Source organism: Dendronephthya gigantea, unplaced genomic scaffold, assembly GCF_004324835.1.
Source record: "Dendronephthya gigantea isolate DGI-Jeju-01 unplaced genomic scaffold, DenGig_1.0 000010F, whole genome shotgun sequence".
Taxonomy (NCBI): Eukaryota; Metazoa; Cnidaria; class Anthozoa; order Malacalcyonacea; family Nephtheidae; genus Dendronephthya; species Dendronephthya gigantea.
In genome coordinates, this window is record NW_021163020.1 from 1 (window position 1) to 27,395 (window position 27,395).

Consider the following 27,395-nt stretch of genomic DNA (forward strand, 5'->3'; position numbering starts at 1 on the left):
TTGGAATTGTTATCTATATATTTGTTAGTTATCTGTTATCTGAAACGTTTTTGTTTTTTGTTTTTTTTGACGGATTTATATATGTCCACAAGGCTTCTGAGTGGTTTAAACCTACTTAAAACTATGAATATTCCAACTATTTTACATTTGACTATTGCCCATGACAACCATATTGAATTAGCTGAATTATTTCCAGCAGTTGAGGTCACAGTTTCATTATAATTTACATTTTTTAACTGTCTGTTGCACGAACCTGTTCGAATACTGTATTGTTCCAAATCTATATACAAACTTAAAATATTCTATAAAATCAAACTCTGAGGTGAGGCATACCAAACAAGTCCCTTGCGTTGGAATCAAAACCATTAGAGTCAGTAAACACGGATACAATATTTTGCTGAGATATTAAAAAAATGTAAATGTTTTCTTACAACAATTGCTCTAAAAACAGAATTTAAAGGCACAACAAATGGAACGCCTTCACTCAAGGTCTAGAGAATAGAGTATCTTTTATTGCTAATATTGAACAACACCATGCACAGATAGCAACATCAAGGAATTACAATTATATGACAGGGCATTGTCCAAAAATTCCAAAGACAACAAACAAGTCCTCTAAACAGACCAAAAAATTAATGGTTTATTTTAATATGTAGTTCTATCCCTTATCGAAGATAATTTGCTGGATGATCTTCTACAGAATATTGCTACATATCCACCTATACAATACGTCCTTAGCAATAGATTACTTGTGTGCAAGTATTATAATTCGATAAATGAATGTCACATATCTGCAGTTTCCTAGCACTGATTGACACACAAGTTTTCATCATGGAACTCAATTGAATACATTGCATTAACCACATACTATATATACATAGCTTGTCGTGTACATGTCGAAAGGTTTATTCAATCAATATATCTGCTATGTATGTCATATATGCCCATATGTCATGCAGAACTGAGAACTTCAGGCATTCAGTAAGTTGGCAATAGATTACCAGTATACTGATCATAATTGGATCAAAGAACTGTCTTTCTCTAATACCTCCTTAGCAATAAATTACTTGTGTGCAATAAGTATTTTAACTTAACTATCAATTAACTGTCTTTCTTTAGACACTTTTGGAAAGATTAAACAACAATAAAAAAATAATGACAATGGCTGAAACAATCCCATTCATTTATTAATAAAAATACCCATTCATTCAAAATAGGAAGTATCTTAAGAAATAGTATTTTAAACCGGTGATAGCACGCCTGCCGAAGACAAACTTGCCTATTTAAGGCTCTGTTGCAAGTACGAGTATTAAAATTTAAAAAAAACTCACATGACAATTGCTTTTAATACAGGAGGTTTTTAAGTGCTTTTCAAGTGGTTTATTGATGGCACGCAAACCCTCGTGCTCGTCCATTCTTTGGAGTGAACTTGACGAATCGATGATTCTAAACAATACTTCAGCCTTCAAAGTTCATATAAACATCCATATTCGAGATTTAAAGAAGTTATACAGCATATATTTGCAAATAATTGTTAATATTTTCATCAATGAAACTCGTGTTTTGCGAAATCTGTTAATGCCCGCATGCGCGTAACTAAGCCGCTGTCCGCAATGCATTATATCGGGCTCAGCTATCTGATCTATATCGTAAAGATGGAGTGATAGAATAGAACTTTTCGGTGATACGTCACAGCAATTTGACGACACAAAGTTTTAAATTTAGAACCACCTTAAATGGAATGGATTTAAAGTTTTATCCTCACGAGCCATATCGAAAGGTGCAAAACATCCTTCTTCAACACATGCATGAAAAAGATTTTTAGTTTGACCAACGAATTCTGGAAATAAGCCTAACACGAGAACAAGGCGTCCGGGCGTCCCATATAGCAGACGGATGTTTCGCATCTTTCCACATAGATTACCGAAAAGGTCTATTAGGTATCAATTGTACAGGTAGGTATAAAAGTGAATATAAAATCAAAACAAAAAATATTCCTCATGCAAACTTTTATGGGTAAACTGATAAATGGGGTAAGCTCAGTGAGAGAACTCAAATTTGACACAACATGTAGTTTTTGAATACATATATTTATTTAAAATCCCAACAAAATCTGAACAAGTGAATACTGATGATTATAACAGAACAAGAATATTAATTACAACGGAACCCTCTAGTAAATTTTGACTTTTTCATGCTCGATATATTTCTGGATTTTACTTTTTCGACGTACCATGAACAATGTCGAATATATCATCAGAGAGCGTGCGCAACTCGTATGCTTTGCTTGTCGCATTATAAACGATGTCTATAGGAAAAACCAACGCCTTAACCGACTCTTTCCAAGTTCTGCCTGGTTTCAGTCTATACAAATTTGTGGAATCCGGCAAAAGCTCCATGCTAATTAAATGCGCTTGCTGCTTGTTTTGCGTGAATCTCGCGACTTTTGCTATGAAAAAGGAAATGTGATTTTTGGTGGAAACTGGATCAAGCAGTGCTACAATGTCACCGACAGCTGGTAACAATTCGTCCCCGGAATCATTTTGGCAATCGCTTTCGTCAGGCAATGCAATAAAATCCGCTTCACCGAAGATATTTGACGCAATTTTTTCCCTGATAACTTCTCGGCCTTTTTGCGTTTTCTCGTGGTGTGTTAAATCGTTATACGTGCTTTCCTGATATCGGACCGAATGCTTCATTAAAAGCGCAAGACTTTTTCTAACATTTATATCTTTGGAGTCGTCCAAAGTGCTGAAATATGTGATGATAGCATGCCTTAACGCATTAGTGCTCGCTCGAATGGAAACCTCGCGCATGAAAATATCGCCAATGTACCTCGCAATTGAACTGCTGCTATCAAAAGGCGCGCCTCGCTTGTTGAGAAAGAAGAAATCATGCGACTTGCCGAGCAGTAAAGATGGCCTTGCCTTAGTATATAATTGCAAGTAATACACCAGATCTTCGTCATCGGAAACATCGATTCTGGTCGGCCCAATACTTTTTGATGTTTTGAAATCAAATTGCACGATTACAACGCTATTGCCCTCTTGAAATACGATAAAATTACCGCCATCCACCGAAGTGAAATCGAAAGTTCCGCAGTCCGCTTCGATATGCAATTTCATGGTCCTTAATTCTTTCGACCTGCCAGGAATGGCTCTTAAGTAAGTTGCCAAGAGTACAAAATCATGCAAGTGCCTACTTTTTTCCAAGCCATGCGTTTCCAAATACTTATCGCGTATGTTACGAAGAGTTTCTAAAACGTGCGCGAAATAAAACTGCTGAGTTGCCTTGCTCGTAAAACCCTCCTTATGAAGTTTTGATATCATGCTGCTTTCGTGCTGAAAGTGTCGCTGAAATGATTGTAAAGCTGAAATGGTTCGCGATGCATTCTCCGAGTCGGGCGAATTCGGTTGAAAGTTTGCCAAATTAAATTTCAAAACGTTTATACCGATTATAAGATGCGCAACTATAGTTGAGGGTTTAAGATTTCGGGTCCCTTTTAAATATTCTACGTAACTAGTATAGAGTTCGATATTGTTAAATAGATCTAAGGTTAACATGGCAATGTTTTTCACGTTCAAGCAGAAGTACATAAAGCTCATGGCTCTTTCAACCATTTTGTCGACGGTCGTTTTTGAAAACGGCGGCCCAGCACGATGGTGGTTCAATGCTTTTAGGTAGAAATGGCGCAAGTCTTTTACCTCATTCTTCAATCTTTCAGGCGCGCTGTCTAATGCGATGGTATACGTATTTCTTTTCGGCGACGTCGTTTCATCTTTAAATTTCTTTTCTACAGGTGGTTCTTGTTCATCGCTGTCTGACTCGACGCTGAGATTGTAAGACACAATTGGATTGTCTGTGGTCGCGAGGCTCGGACTGGCGACATCAGCAGCGTCGAGAATTGTGGCAGAACTACTGTGAGAAAGTCTGGCTCGCTTTCTCGCACCTTCACTGCGATATGCCATCAAACGGGTCAAGTCTTCATCTCGAATAAGGCTAAACGTAGCACCCAAAGAAGCATTGCGTCGACGAAAGTGAATTCTCTCTTCCAAAGTGGCACAGGGTGTTGTCGAGATGTTTAGGGACTTTAGCCAGTTTCTAACGGTGCTTTTTGGAGTGTCTGTGAAAATCTTTTCGCACACGTCTATGAAGCAGTAATAAGTCTGATTGTCTCGTTTGATGTGAGCTAAAGATTCCATTTTTGTAAAATCCAGACTAAAAATAAAAAAGTTGTCATTAATAACACTGACATATTCTTTTAACCCTAACCCTAACCCTAACCCTAACCCTAACCCTAACCCTAACCCTAACCCTAACCCTAACCCTAACCCTAACCCTAACCCTAACCCTAACCCTAGGGTTATACCAAAAATTTAAAAAGTTCTCGAACAAATCTGAAAAAATTTTCATAATTAATAAAAAACTCTGATTATCCCTAAACATCCCTTTATAACCCTAGCAAACCCTTTCAAACCCTAAAAATTTAAGAAATCAAATTTAGCTATCCCTAACCCTAACCCTTACCATAAAAAAATCCAAAATTTTAAATGCCTCAAAAAAATCTGAAAAAATTTTTAAAATAAAAAGAATATTATATTTATCTTAAAACTACCCTCTATGTCCCTACAAAACCCTTTAAACTTCTAAAATCGTAATTTAAATTTTACCTTAGCTAACCCTAACCCTTACCCTAAAAAAATCCAAAATTTTAATTTGCTCGAACAAATCTGAAAAAATGTTTAAAATTAAGAAAATATTTTTTGTAGCCTAAAACAACCCTTCATGTCCCTAGAAAACCTTTTAAACTCCCAAAAATTTAAAAAGAAAAAAAACCAACCCTATGGCAAACCCTTGACCCCATGGCAAACCCCAACCCTAAGGCTGACCGTTTTTCGCCTCTGAGACCCGTAATTTTCTCTCCTCCTCTCTTCTCTCCTTTTTCCTCTCCCTCCTCCCCCCTCTCCCTTCCTCTCCCCTCTTCCCTCCCCTCTCCCCCTCCTCCTCCCCCCTCTCTTTCCCCCCTTTTCTTCTCTTTTTTTTCTCTTTTTTTCTCCCCTGTTTTTTTCCTTCCTTTTTCCTCCCCCTTTTTTCTCCCCCTTTTTTTCTCCCCTTTTTTTCTCCCTTTTTTCTTCCCCTTTTTTTTCCTCTTTTTTTCCCCCTTTTTTTTCCCTTCTTTTCCTCCCCTTCTTTCTCCCCTTTTTCCTCCTCCCTTTTCCTTCCCTTTCTTTCCCCTCCCTTTTTTTTCCTTCCTCTTTCCTCTCCCTTCCTTTCCCTCCCTTCTCCCCTTCCCTTCCTTCCTCCCTCTCCTTTTCTCTCCCCTCCTTTCCCTCTCCCCCTCCCCCTCTTCCCTTCTCTCTCCTCTTCCCCTTTCCTTTCCTTTTCTCCCTTCCTTTTTCTTTTCTTTCCTTCTCCTTCCCTTTTCCCCCTTCCCTTTTCCTTCCTTTCCCTTTCTCTTCTCTTTTCTTCCTTCCCTCTTCTCTCCTTTCCCTCCCCCTCCCCTTCTCCCCTTCCCTCCTTTTCCTTCCCCTCTCCTTTTGTCTTTTCCCTTCCCTTTTTTCCCCCTCTTTTTTCCCCCCTTCCCCTTTCCCTCTTCTCTTCCCTTCCCCTTCCTCTTCCTTTCCTTTTCCTCTTTCCCTTCTCTCCTTTTTTCCCTCCCTCCTCTTTTCTTTTCCTTTCCCTTCTCCTTTCCTTTCCCCTTCTCTCTCTCCTCTTCTTCCCCCCTTCCCTCTCCTTTTTCTTTCCCCCTCTCCCTCTTCTTTTTCTTCCCCCTCTCCCTCCTCTTTCCTCTTTCCCCTCCCTTTTCTTCTCTTTCCCCTCCCCTTTTCCCTTTCCTCTCTTCCCCCTCTCCCTCTTTCCCCCTCCCTTTTCTTCTCTTTCCCCTCCCCTCTTCCCTTTCCTCTCTTCCCCCTCTCCCTCTTTCCTTTCCCCTTCTCTCCTCTTTCTCTTTCCTTCCCCTCTTTCCCCCTTTCTCCCCCTCTCCCCCCCTCTTTTTTCCCTTTCCTCTTTTTTCCCCTCTTCCCCTTCTTCTTTCCTCTTTTTCTTCTTTCCCTCTCCCTCTCCTCTCCTTCCTTTTTTCCCCCTCCCTCCTCTTCCCTTCCCCTCTCCTTTCCTTTCCCTTCCTTTCTCTTTTCCCTCTCTCTTCTCCTTTCCTTTCCCTTCCTTTCTCTTTTCCCTCTCTCTTCTCCCTTCCTTTCCCTTCCTTTCTCCTTTCCCTCTCTCTTCTCCTTTCCTTTCCCTTCCTTTCTCTTTTCCCTCTCTCTTCTCCTTTCCTTTCTCTTCCTTTCTCTTTTCCCTCTCTCTTCTCCTTTCCTTTCTCTTCCTTTCTCCCTCCTCCCTTCTTTCCCCCTTCCTTTTCCTCCCCTCTCCTTCTCCCCTAACCCTCCCCTCTTTTTCTTCCCCCCCCTTTTTTTTTCTCCCCTCTTTTTTTTCCTCCCCCTTTCTTTTTTCTCCTCCCCTTCTTTTTTTCTCCCCTTTTCTTTTCCCCTCTTTTCTTCCTCTCTCTCTCCCACCCCTTTTTTTTTCTTCCCCTCTTTCCTCCCCCCTTCTTTCTTTTCTTTTTTCCCTTCCCTTCGTTTTTCTTTCTTCTCTTCCCCTCTCTTTCTTCTCTTTTTTTTCTTCCTCCCTTTCTCTCTCCTTTTCTTTCCTCCCCTCTTTCCCCTCTTTTTCTCTCCTTTTCCCCCTTCTTCTCCCCCTTTTTTTCTTTTCCTTTCTTTTTCCTCCTCCTCCCTCCCCCTTTTCTTCCCCCCTTTTTTCTCCCCCTTTTTTCCTCCCCTTTTCTTTCCCTTTTTTTCTTCCCCCTCTTTCTCCCCTTCTTCCTCCTCCCTTTTCCTTCCCTTTCTTTTCCCTCCCTCCCTCCCTTGTTTTTTTCCTTCCTCTCTCCTCTCCCTTCCTTTCCCTTCCCCCCTTCCCTTCCCTCCTCCCTCTCCTTTTCTCTCCCCTCCTCTCCCTCTCCCCTTCCCCCCTTTTCCCTTTTCTCTCCTCTTCCCCTCTCCCTTCCTTCCCCCCTTCCCTCTTCTCCCCTCCCCTTTCCCTTCCCCCCTTCCCTCTTCTCTCTCTTCCCTCCCCCTCCTTTTCTCCCCTTTTCTTCTTCCCTCCTTTTCCTTCCCCTCTCCTTCCTTTTTTTTCCCCTTCCCTCTCCCCTCTTCCTTCCTTCCTTTTCCCCCTCTTTTCTTTTCCCCTTTTCCTCTTCTTTCCCCCTCCCCTTCCTCTTCCTTTCTCTTTCTTCTTTCCCTCCTCTTCTTTTTCCCCTCCCTCCTCTTTCCTTCTCCTTTCCCTCCTCTTTCCTTCCCTTTTTTCCTTCCCTCTTCTTTTCCTTTTCCCCTTCCCTCCTCTTTCCTTTCCCTCCTCTTCCCTTTTTCCCTCTCCCTCCTCTTCCCTTCCCCTTCCCCCTCCTTTTCTCTTTCCCCTCCCCTTCCTCTCCCCTTTTTTTTTCCTCCCCTTTTTTTTTCCTCCCTTTTTTTTCTCTCCTCCTCTTTTTTTTCTCTCCTCCCTTCTTTTTTCCTCCCCCCTTTCTCTTTTTTTCTCCCCCTTCTTTTTTTTCCCCCTTCTTTTTTCTTCTCCTCCCCTCTTCTCTTTCCCCCCCTTTCTCTTCTTTTCCTCTCCCCCCTTTTTCTTTCCTCCCCTTTCTCTTTTTCTCTCTTTCCCTTTTTCTCCTCCCTTTTTTTCTCCTCCTCCCCCCCCTTTTTTTCCCCTCCCCTCTCCTTTCTTTTTTCTCTCCTCTCCCTCCCTTTCCCCTTTTTTCTTCCTCCCTTTCTTCTCCCTCTCTCCTCTTTCTCTTCTTTCCCCCCTCCTTTTTTTCCCTCCCTTCTTTCCTCTTCCCCCCTTCTCTCCCCTCTTCTCCCTTTTCCTTTTCCTTTCCTTCCTCCTTCCTTCTCCCTTCCTTCTCCTTTCCTCTCCTTCTTTTTTCCTCCCCTCTCCTTCTCCTTCCTCTCCCTTCTTCTTCTTTCTCTCCCCCTCTCCTCCTCTCCCCCTTTCCTCCCCTTCTTTCTCCCCCTCTTCTCCTCCCCCTTTTCCTTTCCTCTTCCTTTTTTCCTCCTCTCCTCTCCTTTTCCCCCCTCTTTTCCCTTCCTCTCTTCTCTTTTTCTCCTCTTCTCTCCTTTTCTTTCCTCCCCCCCTTTTCCCTCCTTTTCTCTCTTCCCCTCTGCTTTTTTCCTTCCCTTTTCCTTTCCTTTCCTTTCCTCCCCTCCCCTTTTTTCTCTCTCTCTTTTTCTTCTCCCTTTTCTTTTCCCCCCTTCCTTCTCTCCTCTTTTTGCTCCCTTTCTCCCCTTTTTTCTTCTTCCCCTTCCCTTTTTTTCCCCCTCTTTTTTTTCTTCCCTTCCTTTCCTCCCCCTTTTCTTCTCCTTCTCTCTCTTCCTCCCTTCCCTTTCTTTCTCCTCCTTCCTCCCCTCTTTCCTCTCTCCCCTCCCCTTTCTCTCTCCCTTCTTCCTCCCCCTCTCCCTCCCTTCCCTTCCTTCCCCCTTCTTCCCTCTCCTCTCCTCTCCTCTTCTTTCTTCCCCTCTTTCTCCTCCTCTTCCTTCTCCTCCTTCTTCTTCCTCTCTTCTCCTTCCCTCCCTCTTCCCTCCTTCCCCTCCCTTTTCTTCCTTCTCTGTCCTGTCTTCCTTCCTCTCCCCTTTCCTCCCTTCCTCAATTTCCCTCCAACATTTTTCCAACCTTTCCCCTCAATTTTACCAATATTTTTCCCCACTTTTTCCAAAACTTTTCACACTTTCTTCCAATATCTTCCCAATCTTTACACCACTCTTTTCCCACTATTTCCCCAACTTTTCCCCAACTTTTTTCCAACTTTTTTCCAACATTTTTCCAACATTTTCCTAACATTTTCCCACCATTTTCCCAACATTTTCCCAACATTTTCCCAACATTTTCCAAAACTTTTCACACTTTCTTCCAATATCTTCCCAACATTTTCCCAACATTTTCCCAACATTTTCCCAACATTTTCCCAACATTTTCCCATCATTTTCCCAACATTTTCCTAACATTTTCTTAACAATTTCCCAACATTTTCCCAACATCTCCTCCACATTTCCCCACATCTCCCTAACATCTCCCCAACATCTCCATAACATTTCCCCAACATCTCCCCAACATTTTTCCAACATTTTCCCAACATTTTTTTTTTCCCAACATGCTTTTGTTATATAAATAATTGACATCATAACCAAAGCGTGGTCACCCATCTCAAACTCAAAAACTTGTCAAAATTGACCAAAATTGTAAGGGGTAAGCCTTACAAAATTGACCAAAATTGTAAGGGGTAAGCCTTACCATTTTACTCAAAATTGACGACGACCTTTTCATAGTTCCAAAAAGCAACCAAATATGCTCTAAAATGAAAGCTATTAGTCTTACGAAGCCGTTTTTTTTTTTAGCGGTTTAAGACAGTTTTTGAACAGTTGAAAAATTCGTCAAAATAGACTTACTCCTTTTTTGTTGGGTTTCAACGGAGAATTTGGTGTTCTCGTGTTTATTTTGGTAGTGGTTCGAATGCTGGACAAATTTTTTTCAAAAGCCTCTTAAAAAGAAAGATTTAAGTAAGATAAAAAACACCACTTAGTATCGAAAGACGCGAATAGTCGCAGGGTAACGACAATGGTGTAGCAACTTGTAAGTTGGTGGTGGTTCGATTTTTGCATCGGGAAAAAAATGTTTTCGTCACGACCTGAAAGAAAAGATTATTTTCTATTGGGTTTCGAGGGAGAATTTCGTGTAACTGTTGGAAAGTTTCGGTAATTAGCTGCTTGAAAAAAAGGGCTTAATTATGTCCAAGGCTTGATGAAAAATTAATTCAAAGTTCACAAGTATACATACGATGTAACCACCTGGATGTTTTGTAGGTCCGCGTAATTTACTACATCTGCGACTTGTACGTACTCGTTATGGACGTTCCGGTACGTTCGCTATATATACACTATCCGCCAAAACGAAATTTTCCATTTTTCACTTTGCTTTTTTTTTAACAAATCTAAATGCTATTGCAAATGCCAAATGATCAAACGCAAATAGAATAGCAAAAAACGCCACGCAGTCCCAGTGAACTAATATGGTCATGGTTAAGATTTCAGTGCCCATGTGGAACATTCCCACAATCAACACACTGAGCTATTTCACATATATACTAGACATTTTTAATGAGATGTTGTGGCGTTGTGTGCTCTTCTCTTCTGAGGGTTTTCGGTTGTCATCTTTCCTTTCTTGACCCTTCTTTTTTGTGGTCACTTCTGGCAGACCGTCATGAAATTTTGGGCTCTGCGATTTCAAAAAATATCAGACAAAATTCTTGTGATTTCGCTGAACATTTGATACAACTAGTAGAAAATGATGTAGAAAATATTACCGATGTTTCTACAATCGAAAATTACGATCCAGTTACGACGAATGTAGAAAGTCTAGATCAAATGAACGTTGAGAGTCATGAACAAACTTCGGCGGTCAACATGGGACAGCGAGGCATATAGTCGATTTAGAGCAAGGTGTTGTTAAGAAAAGAAGGAGAAAATGTGGTAGCTGCGATTCGTGCCTGAGGAAAATAAATTGTGGCGAGTGTAATTGTTGTTTGAATAAAAAGACAAGTCATCAGATATGTAAGCTTCGAAAATGCTCTAAGCTCAAAATAAAATCAAGCTGTATGGAGAACGAGTCGGCTACCGTCGCCTTTCAACACCCCGCACAGCAAGCAATTCTAATAGATAGTTCAAATATCGAGAAATTAGGACATGCGAAAATAAATCCTGAGAAAGCAAAGGGGAAACTGCAGTAACGCCTCTGCAACGGTAAAGCTGCAAAAATTTGCATGGACACGGAGAATGCGCTTTACAAATCCCCTCTGGGACTGATGGAATCGGAACAAAGCCATACAACGGAAATTAGCACAGAGCACAATAATGTTCGCATTCCAAATCGTTCCCTGTGACACCACTGGAACCAAAATATAATGACACAGGAAATGCAAATAATAAGCCAAATCTACCTGAATTGGATGTTATGGCGTCTGAAATCAAAGAAAAAATGTGGGGTTCTATTAGTCAACAAAGTTTATGCGATCAGATTAGTAAAATCTTTGACGAAATCGTCCATTTTAGAAGGAACATTTTTTAATATACCCTCCGGCAGATCGGGAAAAGATTTCATTGCAGAGTTGACTTATTGGCTAAAGCAATTCAATTCCAATTCTGATCTCAATTCGATTGCATTGAAAGCCTTTATGGTGCTTTCCATCTTTGATTCTCCAAAAGCCCTCGGCAACATCAAAGAGCAAAAGAACACAGCACGGCGATAAAACGAAGATTAACCCTATGGAAGCAAGGGGACTTGAATCTACTAATGAAAGAAGTGAGATTTATACAAGATCGATTCTTATCATCAAGAGAACCCCGCACAGTAAATGATATCTCCAGAGTTTCCGCCAGATTGCTAATGCAAGGAAAACTATCCGCGGCGATTAAATTTCTGGATAAAGAAAGCTCCCCGGGTTTACTATATCTTTCGCCGGAAACTTTCGAAGCTTTGAAAGAGAAACACCCGGCAGCCAGTGATGTAGAGGACGAATGCCTCCTAAATGGTCCCGTAGATCGAATCGCGTCCAATATTTTCGACCTCATCAATGAGCAGATGATTTATGACGCAGCTAAGGGCTCAGCTGGACCGTCTGTATGGACGCAGACATATACCGACGAATTTTATGCTCAAAGAATTTCAGTAACGAAGGTAAGATCTTAAGAGAGAGAAATATCAACGATGACCAAAAATCTGTTGAAATTATGCCTACCATCCATCCCTGTTAAAAAGCTACACATCCTGTAGGCTAATTCCACTAGATAAACATCCTGGAATTCGACCAATTGGAGTGGGGGAAGTGCTGCGAAGAATAATCGGTAAGACAGTAACTTTATTCTTGAGAGCATAGATAAGGGAAGCAGCGGGGCCATTGCAAGTTTGTGCAGGATACAGTGCTGGGGCCGAGGCAGCAATACATGCCATGAACCATGTTTTTGAGGAAGAAGGGACTGATGGAATCCTATTAATTGATGCGACCAATGCTTTTAACCAAATGAATACAGCGGTAACATTGCACAATCTTTGAATAACCTGCAACAGAATGTCCATATACATCATTAACACCTACAGATGCCCCTCCAGGCTATTCATATGTGGGGGAGGTGAGATTTTGTCGCAAGAAGGTACCACCCAAGGGGATCCTCTAGCTATGTCCTGGTACTCAATTAACACAGCTATAATGATTCAAACTTTGAAATTGAACATACCAGAAATCAAACAAATATGGCTGGTTGATGACTCAGCGGAGGAGGAAGATTGGCACATTTTATAATTGGTATAAGCATTTGGAAGAGCAAGGAAAGAAATACGGCGATCTAGTAAATGGTCCAAAGTGTTGGCTGATAGTGAAGACGCAAGAACTGGCCAAACAAGCAGAGCAGATCTCTGGAGAAGAAGTTAAAATTACAACAGAAGGAAAACGCTATTTGGGTGCTGTTATAGGATCAAAAGAATATATAGATGAGTATTGTAAAGAAAAAATTCAAGGATGGGTACAAGATATCTCATCACTGACGGAAATCGAAAAGCCAGCCTCATGCAGCCTACATTGCCCTTACGAAAGCATACAAATCAAAATTTACCTACTTCATGCGAACAATTGAGGCCTTCGAAGAGTACGTAGAATCGATACATGAAACATTGAATGACATTCTCTTACCACAATTTTTTGGTCAAGAAGAACCCCTTGCGAGTGAACTTCGTGAACTTGTGACCCTAACGTTAGCTCAAGGGGGATTAGGCGTACCGAATTTGAGAATAGAAGCTCCTTTGCAATATGCAGCCTCAAAATTATTTACTAATCAACATGTAAATTCAATTAAACGGCAGAATGAGGCTCTGGAACCGATAGAGCAGTCTATAGATGATCTGAAGCGAATGCAGCAAGCAAACAAAGCGGAAATTATTCAGTCAAGAATGGATAACATTGATGCAACACTTTCTCCAGACCTACTGTTCTTGGTAAAGCAATCCCAAGACAAAGGAGCGAGTTCCTGGCTAAATGCGATTCCACTCAAAGATCAAGGTCTAGCCCTCAATCAGCAAGAATTCAGAGACTCGTTACAAATGAGATACAATTTAACTTTGAACGATTTACCAAGTCATTGTGCGTGTGGAGATCGCTTTAACATCAATCATGCCCTTTCTTGTAAAAAAGGTGGGTTCGTGGCACAAAGGCACGATGGAATCCGTAATTTGCTAACAGCGCAACTGGATAAAGTGTGTAAGAATGTGGAAATTGAGCCTCATCTTCAACCCCTTGATAATAAGAGATTTGACTTGAGATCGGCCAATATAAGTCCCGAAGCGAGATTGGACATCAAGGCGGACGGTTTCTGGCTACGTGGAGCTACTGCATTTTTTGACGTAAGAGTAACGCATGTAAACTCCCGATGTAACCAAGGCCGGCCAACCCAGAACATTTTTAAGGAAAACGAAAAGAAGAGAAAATACCAACAGAGAGTTTTAGATGTTGAAATGGGCTCCTTTACCCCACTTGTTTTCGGAACCAATGGCGGAATGGGGTCTGAATGCCACAAGTTTCTTACTCAGCTGGCGCAGAAATTAGCAGAAAGAGACCATGAACGTTATGCAGTTGTCATAGCTTGGTTGAGAACCAGAATCTCTTTCGAAATTCTAAGATCGGTACATGCGAGTGTAAGGGGATCTAGATCACCTTTCTATAGAAAAGAACTTGAAGTGGTAGACGATTTTGGACTAAATGTTATGATTGCAGAGGTTTTTTAAAGAATCTTATACTTTAACTTTACGTGCGAAGTACTCCTTTTCTATAAAAATTAGGAAGAACAACAATCATTATGACTTTCGAAGAGTTTAAACAGCCCATTGGAAAATGCATGGTGATTAGAATAGTTAATTTTGATCTAGTTTTATTTAGAATTCTTTTAAATATGTATATAGTTAATTTGTATAAATAGAATGATGTGACTGTCTTCTCTCTGCTACTGCCTACGGCGGTATCGTTGGAGATCCTTCGGGATTTTTAAAAACTCTCCTCTCTTCTACCTCAATTGGGGCGCGGCGGGGGTTTGTTTTTCTCCCCAAAGCGCCCCCGGGTTGTGGTAGCAACCTCTTTTGTCTTCCTTTTTATTTTACGATCAGTCTAATCAATATATGCAAATGAAGTTTACTTAATCGTATCTATGACATAATAATTTATGCTGAACCTAACACATGCTCAGTTCACGATGAGCTTCTCTCTCGATCTATTCAATATGGTGGTCAATCAAGAAATGTTTTTGCTTGCAAAAAGATCGTAAAATGTTGGCGCTACAAGCTCGGAAAAGGTATTGAAAATATTCCCGTCTCCTTGCTTTATTCTTTAAGTGCAATCTTAAGCGATATAAAGCTTATTCGAATTCGAATAAGTGGAATTTAACATGTGGAAGGATAACAGCTGATTGCTTTTACTCATAATTGATGGTTTACTGTGATGACTACCAGCTAGTAATGGACAAATATTGCGTGGAAATATGTGAACTATTAACCCACCTTCTGCATGTTCGCCTTTTATCATCTCATTACTTATAACTTTTACAAATGAGTAAAACTTTTCAACTTTTGATATCTTATAGATTGTAAATGAGATCAGGCTTTTATCAGCTCACAGAATAACAAGGTATATTTATTAATTTTAAATTGTGCATCAAAAATTGTCTGCCTAGAACTGAACGAGTGTTGCTAAAGATGTATGGTGTTTATTAACTGCAGTTGGTATATGTTGCATTTTTAGAAGGAAGCATCCAAACAAATTCATTTGTAACATGGTGGATAACAAAGTCCCTCCTTGAAAACCTACTTCAGTCATTTGACGGTGAGTTTCTTACATAAATATAATCAAATATGATTTTCGTTGGGCTTTCCTTTTCCTTTGTATTATTCCAAATGAGCTTGATAGGTTATTGAATATTGAGTAACTTGTGTCATAGTATTACAGCATTTTACGGACTCGATTTGATTGCACTCATAAATGATGCAATGAACGGTCTCTATCCTATAAACGTTTGAAACTACTCTCTTCAACATATGTTTGCATTAGGCATCTATGTCTAATAAATGCCTCTTCCAAATCAAAACACCAGGGGCCGGTTGTTCGAAAGGCGTTTAGCTTAAACGGTGGATAACCCAAGTTTAAAAGTACTCTAACAGATCTTGTGAATGAATGTACCTGCATCTTACGCATTAAATATGTACTTCCATTGACAATTAAACTATTTACATGGAAATATTTCAGCTCAGTTGTTCAATAAATAGATGATTTTGTTTTCCATTTTGAACTTAATCGTCCCAGTAATGTTTAATGTCCCTAGTGTGGTTGTGTGTTTCAGAGTGTCATGGTTATAATGTTCAATTTTAATTTGTAATTTAATTTTTTTGTTTTGGAAACATTCACAAACAGTTTGCACAAACTTTGACAATGAGGAAATTTTTGCAATAGGCATATGCCCTAAATTGCGACTTTGAAACACATGGGAGACTTTTTAAGTTTGCATGCACAAACTGCATTAACTAACACTTGATGCTGTATGTATTAGAATGGCATCACAAATTATTGATATTTAGTCTTAGTGGTATTTTCACTTCTTCAAAATAAGGTGGTGCTAATGATATAAATGCCTCTCTCTATTAAATGCTCTCTCTAGAATTGGCAGATTTTATTAAGGTGGTGTTGGTCATTGAAAATGTAGATTTACCCTGTTTTAAAAATTTAAGGAGACGATTAGCTTGTTTCATTGTTCTGTATAATTAATGAACTTTTTTAGTTTTTCTTAGTAAACTAAAATTGTCATTCCTTTTACTTTCGTGCACGATAATTCGAAAAATAATAAAGGTAACTTGATAAAATTCTCATGGTTTATTCTAAAGACAATTGGCTGGGACGTGAACCATTCAGTCTACGTAAAATAGGGACTGTTTATTTTAGATAGATCATAGAAGTTTTAAATATATAGCCTGTAAAATGTTTTGGAAAGTTTTATTTATTTGAGGTTCAGCTTGGAGGCAAAAATATTTAGAACTAAATAAAACTAATGCTGTCATTCTAGCGTTAAAACCTAGTTTGTTATCTTGTTTGCAAAATCGTCTATTTCCCACCATTGGGTGTGTTTGTTCTGGGTAACTATAGCAATTGAAATTTTCTACAAGTTTTTTACTTAGAGCACTTGACTTGCAATATGTCATGAAAAGATTTTATATTTTTAAAAATAAAAATGAAAAAAAATTAATGACCTAGACTTAAAAGCCCCAGATGTTTATTGGATCATGTACAATATGTTAGTGCTTCAGTTGATCTCTGTACTCTTTTGTCTCTGTGTATCTGATATCTGTACTGTATCTTTATTGGTATTATATGATGAAAATGGGAGCTCTGATGGTTATCAAATTGTGGGAAATTCCAAATTGATTTTGTGGGCCATCCTTCCAGGTTTGCCAAAAAGCCTGAGTAATTGATTGCACTGGGAGTCTTAGCAATAAAAAGTGCTGACTGAGGAATTTTGTGCAAAGAGCAAGGATTTATGAATTTACAAACATGAATTTTGAACTTGTTCTCATAGGTTTAGAGTTTTGTTTTCTTCTGGGGGGCTTAAACTTTAGATACATGATATCTAGCTAGCAACACTTTCTGACATTAGATAAAATTAAATAGAATAAATTTCCTCTTGATATATAGTTGCATCGGTAGTCATGGTTCATATGGCCGATAGGTGGAGAAAATATTTACCAATGATTATGACCTGTTATGGGTAGAAAAGCTAATGAAAGATAAAATGAACAAGCTGCCATGTATTTTATGATTTTACAAGCTGCCATGTATTTTATGATTTACAGCTCGAAAATTCTGTATTTCGCAATTGCTTTTCCGAGTTGCTCGATATATATAATATTAACTATAATAATACCGTTTCATGTGTATAAAGATCTTTTTTGAAAGATTCAACATTGCTCTGATGCAATTATTACTTTCTGGCAAATTTTTAGGGGGGCTGAGGCCCCCCAGTAAGATTTCTTGGGGGGCCGAGCCCCTAAGCCCCCATACTCTATGCCTATGCTTGTTCTCATGATTATTTACATGGAGAAAGAATGAAATAAATCATTATCACAATCAATTTTAAATACAATAACTAATTACCTGAAAAATATTGAATGTATTGAAAATATTGATCGTTTTAGAATTTAGACATGCAGTATCAATAATATAAAATTGTACGGTAAATTGTGCACAAATCAGGGGGGGCATTCGGCACGCCCAGTACGCGGAAAACCTGGGAACGAGGATAGATTTCGGAGAAGAAAGGCGAAGGAAGGAAAGCCCGGAAATTTTTTAATTTTCTATGTTTTAAAAAGAAACTATAAAGTTATTTTAATGAAGTGAAGCTTGTTGAGAAAACGTTATTCCGATTATAAGTATATCTAGATATATATCTCATAAGCGTATGTTTTTTGTTTCCTGCCTTTTTTAATATGACTTCGTCCTCGCGCATCGAATGTTGGAATTTTCTGAATATTTTTTCGGTCGATTTCTTTCGCATTAGTTCAACGTTTTAGAGTAAGAATGTTTGTTATGCCCAAGCATTTATTTCACGTAAATGACGTTCATTTGTTCTGCTTTGTTAGATTAAAAGTCCAGCGAGAAATGAAGTGAAAGGCGATTTGAAAACCACGAGGTAAGGAAGTAAGCCGCCATTTTATTAAATTTTCGTACTTTTTTTAATAGTGTGTTGTTTTTGTTTTATTTTAACATTCTATGCCCCAACCGAACACTTCAGTAAGGGGCAGTAGTTTTAAGAAAGATTTGTGGTTTTAATTTATTTTTAAAAAATCCGCCTTCAGTCGAGAGGCGAGAGGAATGGCGAATCATTCAGACCATGTATTCGGTGTTTGACATAATTGTGGGACATGTGTTGCCAAATTGTTTGTATTTTGAAACATTCGATTAAGTGCTGAGAAAAGAAATGGAAAACTACTTCTTTAAACCCGTTTTTGTTTTTGCCAAGGCAGGTTGATGCATGTAGTTTGATATATGGGAGGGGTCAGCACCATTTAGTAGCCTTAGAATGAGGGGAAGTAGAATTGTTTAAACGTTGATTCAATGTTGTTTTATCAGAGTCTGATGTTAATATTTTGTGTTTCAGATTGTTTTTGCCAATGTTTTGATCTGAAGGTTTAAAGAACCACTTTTACAATATTGGAGATATGTAGTGGAATAAATGCCTGGAAAGACAATTATTGTCTGACAATATAAACTATAAATTGAAACCGGAATGCAATGATAAGAAAGGGAAATATGGAATAAATGCCTGGAAATACAATATAAACTATAATTTTAAACTGGAATGCAATGATAAGAAAGGGAAATAAACTATTGCTAAGTCTAAAGAACCACTGAAGCTGAAGAATTGAGATACAACAATCTTTGACTGACTTTAGGTGTAAGACGTTCGCCCAGCTATTGTAGACCGCATGGAATCGATTCAAGTCCTTTAAAAATTTGTGAATCAAGATGAGAATGAACTTAGTAATCTGTAATTGCTGCTATATGTTTTGGCTAAAATATAAAAAAACTGTTGTATGTCTCAAAACAAAGGAGCTGATATGATACCAAAAAGTACAGGATTGTTTGACATCAGAAATACAAAGAATTCGGCACACAGAGACAATTCACCTTTTAAAACGAAACCAAAAAACTAGAAGCAAAAAACAAATTGTGCTTCAAAACAAAACTAGAATGCACTGCTTTTAAAAGGTTGAAATATAGGAAAGGACAACTTTTTTCTAGGCGTTTAGTGATTCGTTTATAGTAACATCGCTCACGATGATGTTCGGAGTTGATCGGCATGTTGTCGTACATTATCATACCACGTGATCTGCTAAGATCACATGGTAATTATTGCCTATGAAACTAATCTCAACGTTAAAAAAAATTTCTTTAGATTGGTGGCGATCGAAGGTGGACAGCAAGATCGAAGCTCAGCAAGATTGAAGATTGTTCGAAGAAGAAGGAGTTCGCCGTTGACTAAAAGGTGGGTTCCGGCGATTATATGCGTAATCTGCGGTTGCTTTGTCCGACCCCAGTAGGGGGACCGTTTGCCTAGAGCGTTTTGGTCCCCCGCACGCTGCTAGTTCCCACTTGTAGGCCTTTACACTAATCTACGGGAAGGCCGTAGGCCTTCCTTAAGGAGTACAGTGTAGCTGAGCCGAACCCTTTTTTTTCGTTTTATAGGTTTATCTGAACAGCTAGTTGTCAAGATGAATGCGAAGACGCCCGGCCAAATTCAAAATGGCGATGCCAAAGAAAACCATCCACCTGGACCGTTCGCAGACCTTTCTGGGCAAGATTGTTGTGCTGTCTGGTCAAAGTTAAGTATTTTACTTTGATGTTTGTGTGCCTTCGGCTAATTGTTGGCCAGAAATGACAAAAAGCCATATACAATATGAAATATTCTGCGTACAAGGTTATCTAAAATTTCGAACTTAATTCTGCCTGCAATGATGATAATCTTTTACTGAAAATTTATGTCATGAGCAACTTCCGCACCTATAGACTGAAGCAGAACTGAACATTTTGTCATTAACGTTTATCTCAACAGCCAGTTATCAAGACGAACGTCAAGAGAACAGTTGAAATAGAAAATAGAAATCAGTTCAAGACTCGCCGCCGCCGAATTCAAATGGCGATCCCATACACGTGGACCGTTCGCGGACCTTTCTGAGCAAGATTGTTGTGCTGTCTGGTCAAAGTTAAGTATTTTACTTTGATGTTTGTGTGCCTTCTGCTAATTGTCGGTCAGAAATAACAAAAAACCATATACAATATGAAATATTCTGCGTACAAGGTTATCTAAAGTTTCGAGATTAATTTTGCCTGCAATGATGATAATTTTTTACTGAAAATTTATGTCTTGAGCAATTTTCGTACCCATAGACTGAAGCAGAACTGAAGATTTTGTCATTAACGTTTATCTCAACAGCTAGTTATCAAGACGAACGTCAAGAGAACAGTTGAAATAGAAATCAGTTCAAGACTCGCCCGGCCGAATTCAAAATGGCGATGCCGAAGAAAACTATACACGTGGACCGTTCGCGGACCTTTCTGAGCAAGATTGTTGTGCTTTCTGGTCAAAGTTAAGTATTTTACTTTGATATTTGTGTGCCTTCTGCTAATTGTCGGTCAGAAATAACAAAAAACCATATACAATATGAAATATTCTGCGTACAAGGTTATCTAAAGTTTCGAGATTAATTTTGCCTGCAATGATGATAATTTTTTACTGAAAATTATGTCTTGAGCAATTTTCGTACCCATAGACTGAAGCAGAACTGAAGATTTTGTCATTAACGTTTATCTCAACAGCTAGTTATCAAGACGAACGTCAAGAGAACAGTTGAAATAGAAATCAGTTCAAGACTCGCCCGGCCGAATTCAAAATGGCGATGCCGAAGAAAACTATACACGTGGACCGTTCGCGGACCTTTCTGAGCAAGATTGTTGTGCTTTCTGGTCAAAGTTAAGTATTTTACTTTACTGTTTGTGTGCCTTCTGCTAAAACTAGAAAATAATTAAGGTAGTTATAAATCCAATTTTATATTAATAATGTCTTATTATATTAAAGATTTTCCTTGGTCAACATTGGAAGTGAACAAGATTTCTGCACAGAGGTAATTCGATTGTTTCTTCTAAATTTATATTAGCCTTGCAGCTCAAATTCTTGTCACTACCTTGTAAAACATATCAACTGCCTGGGTATGTATTTTGTTATTTCAATAGTATAAGAGGGAATTTGCTGCAACTAGGATCTTTTTCATGAAAATCGTCAGTGCGGTCACAATTTGGTTAACATTACTAAGTGAACTTTGCATCTATACTCACTATGTGTCACCAGTAATAAATTCCTGTGGTGGTCTTGAAGTAAATATAGCAACCATGGTTATTTATAGAAGGATGAAGTAACCATAGATTACCTGACCAAAAACTAGACAGTAATTAAGATAGTTGAAAATGGAATTTTATATTAATAATGTCTTTTTATATTCAAGATTTTTCTTGGTCAAGAGTGCAACATTAACTGTGGATATAAACTTTACGTTCAAATGAACATTGGAAGTGAACAACATTTCTGCACAGAGGTAATTCGATTGTTCCTTCAAAATTTATATTAGCCTTGCAGCTGAAATTCTTGTAGTGATTTTGTAATACATATCAACTGCCCGGATATATATTTTGTTATTTATTATAAGAGGGAATTTGCTGCAACTAGGATCTTTTTCATGAAACTCGTCAGGCAGTCACAATTTTGTTAAGATTATAAAGTGAACTTTGCTTCTATACTCACTATGTGTCACCAGTAATAAATTCCTGTGGTGGTCTTGAAGTAAATATAGCAACCATAGTTATTTATAGAAGGATGAAGTAACCATAGATTACCTGACCAAAAACTAGACAGTAATTAAGATAGATGAAAATGGAATTTTATATTAATAATGTCTTTTTATATTCAAGATTTTTCTTGGTCAAGAGTGCAACATTAACTGTGGATATAAACTTTACGTTCAAATGAACATTGGAAGTGAACAACATTTCTGCACAGAGGTAATTCGATTGTTCCTTCAAAATTTATATTAGCCTTGCAGCTGAAATTCTTGTAGTGATTTTGTAATACATATCAACTGCCCGGATATATATTTTGTTATTTATTATAAGAGGGAATTTGCTGCAACTAGGATCTTTTTCATGAAACTCGTCAGGCAGTCACAATTTTGTTAAGATTATAAAGTGAACTTTGCTTCTATACTCACTATGTGTCACCAGTAATAAATTCCTGTGCTGGTCTTTGAATAAATATAGCAACCATAGATATATATAGAGGGATGAAGTAACCATAGAATACCTGACGAAAAACTAGACAATAATTAAGATAGTTGAAAATGGAATTTTGTCTTAATAATAACTTCTTTATATATTCAAGATTTTCCTTGATCAAGAGTGCAACCAGCCACATTAGCTGCTGTGGATATGGACTTTACTGTCAGAGGAAAATTGGAAGTGAACAAGATTTGTGCAGAGGTAATTTGATTGTTCCTTCAAAATTTATATTAGCCTTGCAGCTGAAATTCTTGTAGTGACCTTGTAATATATATCAACCGAGCAGATATATATTTTGTTATTTAGTATAAGGGGGAATTTGCTGCAACTAGGATCTTCATGAAAATCGTCAGGCAGTCACAATTTTGTTAAGATTATAAAGTGAACTTTGCTTCTATACTCACTATGTGTCACCAGTAATAAATTCCTGTGCTGGTCTTTGAATAAATATAGCAACTAAGTTATATATAGAGGGATGAAGTAACCATAGAATACCTGACGAAAAACTAGACAATAATTAAGATAGTTGAAAATGGAATTTTGTCTTAATAATAACTTCTTTATATATTCAAGAATTTCCTTGATCAAGAGTGCAACCAGCCACATTAGCTGCTGTGGATATGGACTTTACTGTCAGAGGAAAATTGGAAGTGAACAAGATTTTTGCAGAGGTAATTTGATTGTTCCTTCAAAATTTATATTAGCCTTGCAGCTGAAATTCTTGTAGTGACTTGTAATATATATCAACCGCAGATATATATTTTGTTATTTAGTATATAAGGGGGAATTTGCTGCAACTAGGATCTTCATGAAAATCGTCAGGCAGTCACAATTTTGTTAAGATTATAAAGTGAACTTTGCTTCTATACTCACTATGTGTCACCAGTAATAAATTCCTGTGCTGGTCTTTGAATAAATATAGCAACCATAGTTATATATAGAGGGATGAAGTAACCATAGAATACCTGACGAAAAACTAGACAATAATTAAGATAGTTGAAAATGGAATTTTGTCTTAATAATAACTTCTTTATATATTCAAGAATTTCCTTGATCAAGAGTGCAACCAGCCACATTAGCTGCTGTGGATATGGACTTTACTGTCAGAGGAAAATTGGAAGTGAACAAGATTTTTGCAGAGGTAATTTGATTGTTCCTTCAAAATTTATATTAGCCTTGCAGCTGAAATTCTTGTAGTGACTTTGTAATACATATCAACTGCCCGATATATATTTTGTTATTTAGTATAAGGGGGAATTTGCTGCAACTAGGATCTTCATGAAAATCGTCAGGCAGTCACAATTTTGTTAAGATTATAAAGTGAACTTTGCTTCTATACTCACTATGTGTCACCAGTAATAAATTCCTGTGCTGGTCTTTGAATAAATATAGCAACCATAGTTATATAGAGGGATGAAGTAACCATAGAATACCTGACGAAAAACTAGACAATAATTAAGATAGTTGAAAATGGAATTTTGTCTTAATAATAACTTCTTATATATTCAAGATTTTCCTTGATCAAGAGTGCAACCAGCCACATTAGCTGCTGTGGATATGGACTTTACTGTCAGAGGAAAATTGAAGTGAACAAGATTTTTGCAGAGGTAATTTGATTGTTCCTTCAAAATTTATACTAGCCTTGCAGCTGAAATTCTTGTAGTGACTTTGTAATACATATCAACTGCCCGGATATATATTTTGTTATTTATTATAAGGGGGAATTTGCTGCAACTAGGATCTTCATGAAATCGTCAGGCAGTCACAATTTTGTTAAGATTGCTAAGTGAACTTTGCTTCTATGCTCCCTATGTGGTCACCAATGATAAATTCCTGTGGTGGGCTTTGAATAGATATAGCATATTTATATAGAGCGATGAAGTAACCATAGAATGCCCGTGACCAAAAACTAGACAATAATTAAGATAGTTGAAAATGCAATTTTATATAATCATGTGTTCTTGTAATATTCAAGATTTTCCTGGTCAAGAGTGCAACATGAGTCGTGGATATGAACTTTACTGTCAGATGTACATTGATTGGAAAGTGAACAAGATATCTGCACTGAGGTAATTTGATTTTGTCATGGATGGCCAGCATTTGATTTTAAAAAGCCACTACATTGTTGAGATGACAACAATCAAATTGAAATTTGCTTCTATGGTCACCATGTGTGAAACCAATGATGAAACTTAATGCTATAACAGCTGAACAAGTCTGGCTGATTACTATAATTCCTGTGGTGGTTTTACAATAAATATCCATGAAAAAGACCAGCAATTACTATTTTAAACTTGGGAGAAATTTTTCTGATTTCCATGTGATTTATTTTAGTACTCAGAAGGGTGGTACCCAGTTTTTCTGTGTTCAAATTAAATAGTGACATATTCTGGGTTGAATATATGCATGGTGACACATTCTTTTTATTGAAAATAGCTAAAATATAATTGGCATAAAACAAAATGCATTCACGAATGTATTGTCTATCCATGAAAGATGGCTAAAGTAAGATAATGAGTAATATCTTTTGATAATGATGTCAGCTTTGAAAATACAACTTTTTGCCTAAAAGGATTGATGAAATGCTTTTTCTCTTTAGAATGAATGAAGTTGAAGAAAGTTGAAAGGCACCCCAGAAGAACCTGAATTATTTTAGCCCTATCCTAGATTCATTGAATATTTTAGTGTGTGATAACATGTGTGAAATGTTATCAATTATGTGACAATTTTCAAAACTTGGATTTATAAAGATAAATTTTTCTTTGTAAAGTTTAAGAAGTAAACCTTTTTTGTCTGGTGGTGTTTGGTGTTTTGATTTTGCATGTTTTTCCCTGTGCTTTCACAATTGAAAATATTTTAGCAAGTTGCTTTTGGCTTTTTCTCATACTTCTTTTCTCTTTAATTTCTTCTTAGTATTAGTATTTTTTCTAAATATTTTTCTCTAATTATTTTTTTGATGAAATTCTTTTTTTCTTTGGTGTTGAAGAAAGTTGAAAGGCACCCAATTTCATTGATTAATATTTTTTAGTGTGAAATGTGATGAATTATGTGACAATTTTCAAAACTTGGATTTATAAATCTTTTTTCTTTGTAAAGTTTAAGAAATAAACCTTTTTCGTCTGATGGTGTTAGTGTTTTTATTTTGCAAGTTCTTCTGTGTGACTTGACAATTCTAAATTAAGCCTCTTAGTATTTTTTAGTATTTTTCTAAGTTAAACCTATTAGTATTTTTCTAAGTCAAACCTATTAGTATTTTCTTCGATTGCTCTAGTTTTTTTTCCTCTAGTTTTTTCTTCTATTTCTCTATTTTTTCTTTATTTATCTAGTTTTTTTGTATTTTCTCTTGTCTTTTATTCTCTAGTTTTTTTCTGTAGTTTTTCTTGTTAGTTTTTCTTGTTGGATTTCTGTAGTTTTTCTTGTTGGATTTATAAATCTTTTTTCTTTGTAAAGTTTAAGAAATAAACCTTTTTCGTCTGATGGTGTTAGTGTTTTTATTTTCCAAGTTCTTCTGTGTGACTTGACAATTCTAAATTAAGCCTCTTAGTATTTTTTAGTATTTTTCTAAGTTAAACCTATTAGTATTTTTCTAAGTCAAACCTATTAGTATTTTCTTCGATTGCTCTAGTTTTTTTTCCTCTAGTTTTTTCTTCTATTTCTCTATTTTTTCTTTTATTTATCTAGTTTTTTTTGTATTTTCTCTTGTCTTTTATTCTCTAGTTTTTTTCTGTAGTTTTTCTTGTTAGTTTTTCTTGTTGGATTTCTGTAGTTTTTCTTGTTGGATTTATAAATCTTTTTTCTTTGTAAAGTTTAAGAAATAAACCTTTTTCGTCTGATGGTGTTAGTGTTTTTATTTTGCAAGTTCTTCTGTGTGACTTGACAATTCTAAATTAAACCTCTTAGTATTTTTTAGTATTTTTCTAAGTTAAACCTATTAGTATTTTTCTAAGTCAAACCTATTAGTATTTTCTTCGATTGCTCTAGTTTTTTTCCTCTAGTTTTTTCTTCTATTTCTCTATTTTTCTTTTATTTATCTAGTTTTTTTTGTATTTTCTCTTGTCTTTTATTCTCTAGTTTTTTTCTGTAGTTTTTCTTGTTAGTTTTTCTTGTTGGATTTCTGTAGTTTTTCTTGTTGGATTTATAAATCTTTTTTCTTTGTAAAGTTTAAGAAATAAACCTTTTTCGTCTGATGGTGTTAGTGTTTTTATTTTGCAAGTTCTTCTGTGTGACTTGACAATTCTAAATTAAACCTCTTAGTATTTTTTAGTATTTTTCTAAGTTAAACCTATTAGTATTTTCTAAGTCAAACCTATTAGTATTTTCTTCGATTGCTCTAGTTTATTTTCCTCTAGTTTTTTCTTCTATTTCTCTATTTTTTCTTTTATTTATCTAGTTTTTTTTGTATTTTCTCTTGTCTTTTATTCTCTAGTTTTTTTCTGTAGTTTTTCTTGTTAGTTTTTCTTGTTGGATTTCTGTAGTTTTTCTTGTTGGATTTATAAATCTTTTTTCTTTGTAAAGTTTAAGAAATAAACCTTTTTCGTCTGATGGTGTTAGTGTTTTTATTTTGCAAGTTCTTCTGTGTGACTTGACAATTCTAAATTAAACCTCTTAGTATTTTTTAGTATTTTTCTAAGTTAAACCTATTAGTATTTTTCTAAGTCAAACCTATTAGTATTTTCTTCGATTGCTCTAGTTTTTTTCCTCTAGTTTTTTCTTCTATTTCTCTATTTTTCTTTTATTTATCTAGTTTTTTTTGTATTTTCTCTTGTCTTTTATTCTCTAGTTTTTTTCTGTAGTTTTTCTTGTTAGTTTTCTTTTCTCTGGTTTTTTCTTCCATTTCTCTAGTTTTTTTCTATTTTTCTACTTAGTTTTTTTCTCTATTTTTTTCCTAAAGTTTTTTTCTTGTTTTTTTCTCTAGTTTTTCTAGTTAGTTTTCTTTTCTCTGGTTTTTTCTTCTATTTCTCGATTTTTTTTTCTATTTTTCTACTTAGTGTTTTCTCTAGTTTTTTCTTAATGTTTTTCTCTTGTTTGTTTTTCTAGTTAGTCTTTTCTCTGTTTTTTTCTTCTATTTCTCTAGTTTTTTTTTCTCTAGTTTTTTCTTCTATTTTTCTAGTTTTTTTTCTATTTTCTCTTGTCTTTTATTCTCTAGTTTTTTTCTCTAGTTTTTCTATTTAGTTTTCTTTTCTCTGGTTTTTTCTTCTATTTCTCTAGTTTTTTTCTATTTTCTGCTTATTTTTTTCTGTAGTTTCTTCTTAATGTTTTTCTCTAAGTATTTTCTAAATGTTTTTTGAAAAGTTTAAGAAGAAACTTGATTTTTGTCTTGTGGTCTCTTGTTTATTTTCTATTTTTTTCTTTTATATCTCTAGTTTATCTCCGAGATTTTTTTTACCAAAAAGTATTATGTCTTGGGCTACCTGTGTCAAGCCAGACACAGGTAGCCCAAGATTGACAAAGCTAG

The 27,395-nt window shown here is 36.7% G+C and overlaps 2 protein-coding genes and 3 long non-coding RNA genes across 9 annotated transcripts; 3 read left to right on the forward strand and 2 right to left on the reverse strand.

Moving 5' to 3' along the window:
• Positions 1–2,105: 2,105 nt before the first annotated feature.
• LOC114518471 lies at positions 2,106–4,333 on the reverse strand. Its single transcript, XM_028538469.1, has one exon. The coding sequence runs from the start codon at positions 4,200–4,202 to the stop codon at positions 2,217–2,219; it is 1,986 nt and encodes a 661-aa protein (XP_028394270.1). The 5' UTR covers positions 4,203–4,333; the 3' UTR covers positions 2,106–2,216.
• A 486-nt stretch (positions 4,334–4,819) lies between these two features.
• LOC114518351 (trichohyalin-like) lies at positions 4,820–8,853 on the reverse strand. The gene is given in 5 exon segments (XM_028538330.1): positions 4,820–5,967; positions 6,020–6,231; positions 6,233–6,662; positions 6,707–8,659; positions 8,706–8,853. Coding segments are annotated over 5 exon segments (3,891 nt in total).
• A 5,301-nt stretch (positions 8,854–14,154) lies between these two features.
• LOC114518476 lies at positions 14,155–19,775 on the forward strand. Of its 3 annotated transcripts, XR_003686490.1 has the most exons (7): positions 14,155–14,366; positions 14,655–14,698; positions 14,813–14,893; positions 17,695–17,744; positions 18,213–18,507; positions 19,011–19,100; positions 19,301–19,775. It is a non-coding gene; the product is annotated as an uncharacterized LOC114518476 (long non-coding RNA). The 3 variants fall into 3 exon arrangements; XR_003686489.1 differs by lacking the exon at positions 18,213–18,507 and having other exon boundaries at positions 14,245–14,366; positions 19,301–19,773; XR_003686491.1 differs by lacking the exons at positions 14,655–14,698; positions 18,213–18,507 and having other exon boundaries at positions 14,254–14,366; positions 19,301–19,773.
• A 783-nt stretch (positions 19,776–20,558) lies between these two features.
• On the forward strand, positions 20,559–22,553 carry LOC114518379. 2 transcript variants are annotated; one of them, XR_003686475.1, is made up of 4 exons: positions 20,559–20,736; positions 21,115–21,204; positions 21,578–21,667; positions 22,514–22,553. It is a non-coding gene; the product is annotated as an uncharacterized LOC114518379 (long non-coding RNA). The 2 variants fall into 2 exon arrangements; XR_003686474.1 differs by lacking the exon at positions 22,514–22,553 and adding an exon at positions 22,044–22,083.
• A 29-nt stretch (positions 22,554–22,582) lies between these two features.
• Positions 22,583–24,684, forward strand: LOC114518381. 2 transcript variants are annotated; one of them, XR_003686476.1, is made up of 3 exons: positions 22,583–22,611; positions 23,916–24,009; positions 24,540–24,684. It is a non-coding gene; the product is annotated as an uncharacterized LOC114518381 (long non-coding RNA). The 2 variants fall into 2 exon arrangements; XR_003686477.1 differs by lacking the exon at positions 22,583–22,611 and adding an exon at positions 23,536–23,547.
• The last annotated feature ends 2,711 nt before the right edge of the window (positions 24,685–27,395 follow it).

Excerpts from the sequence above, each read along its gene's own strand:
- LOC114518471 (XM_028538469.1), bottom strand. The coding sequence starts at position 4,202 with ATGGAATCTTTAGCTCACATCAAACGAGACAATCAGACTTATTACTGC.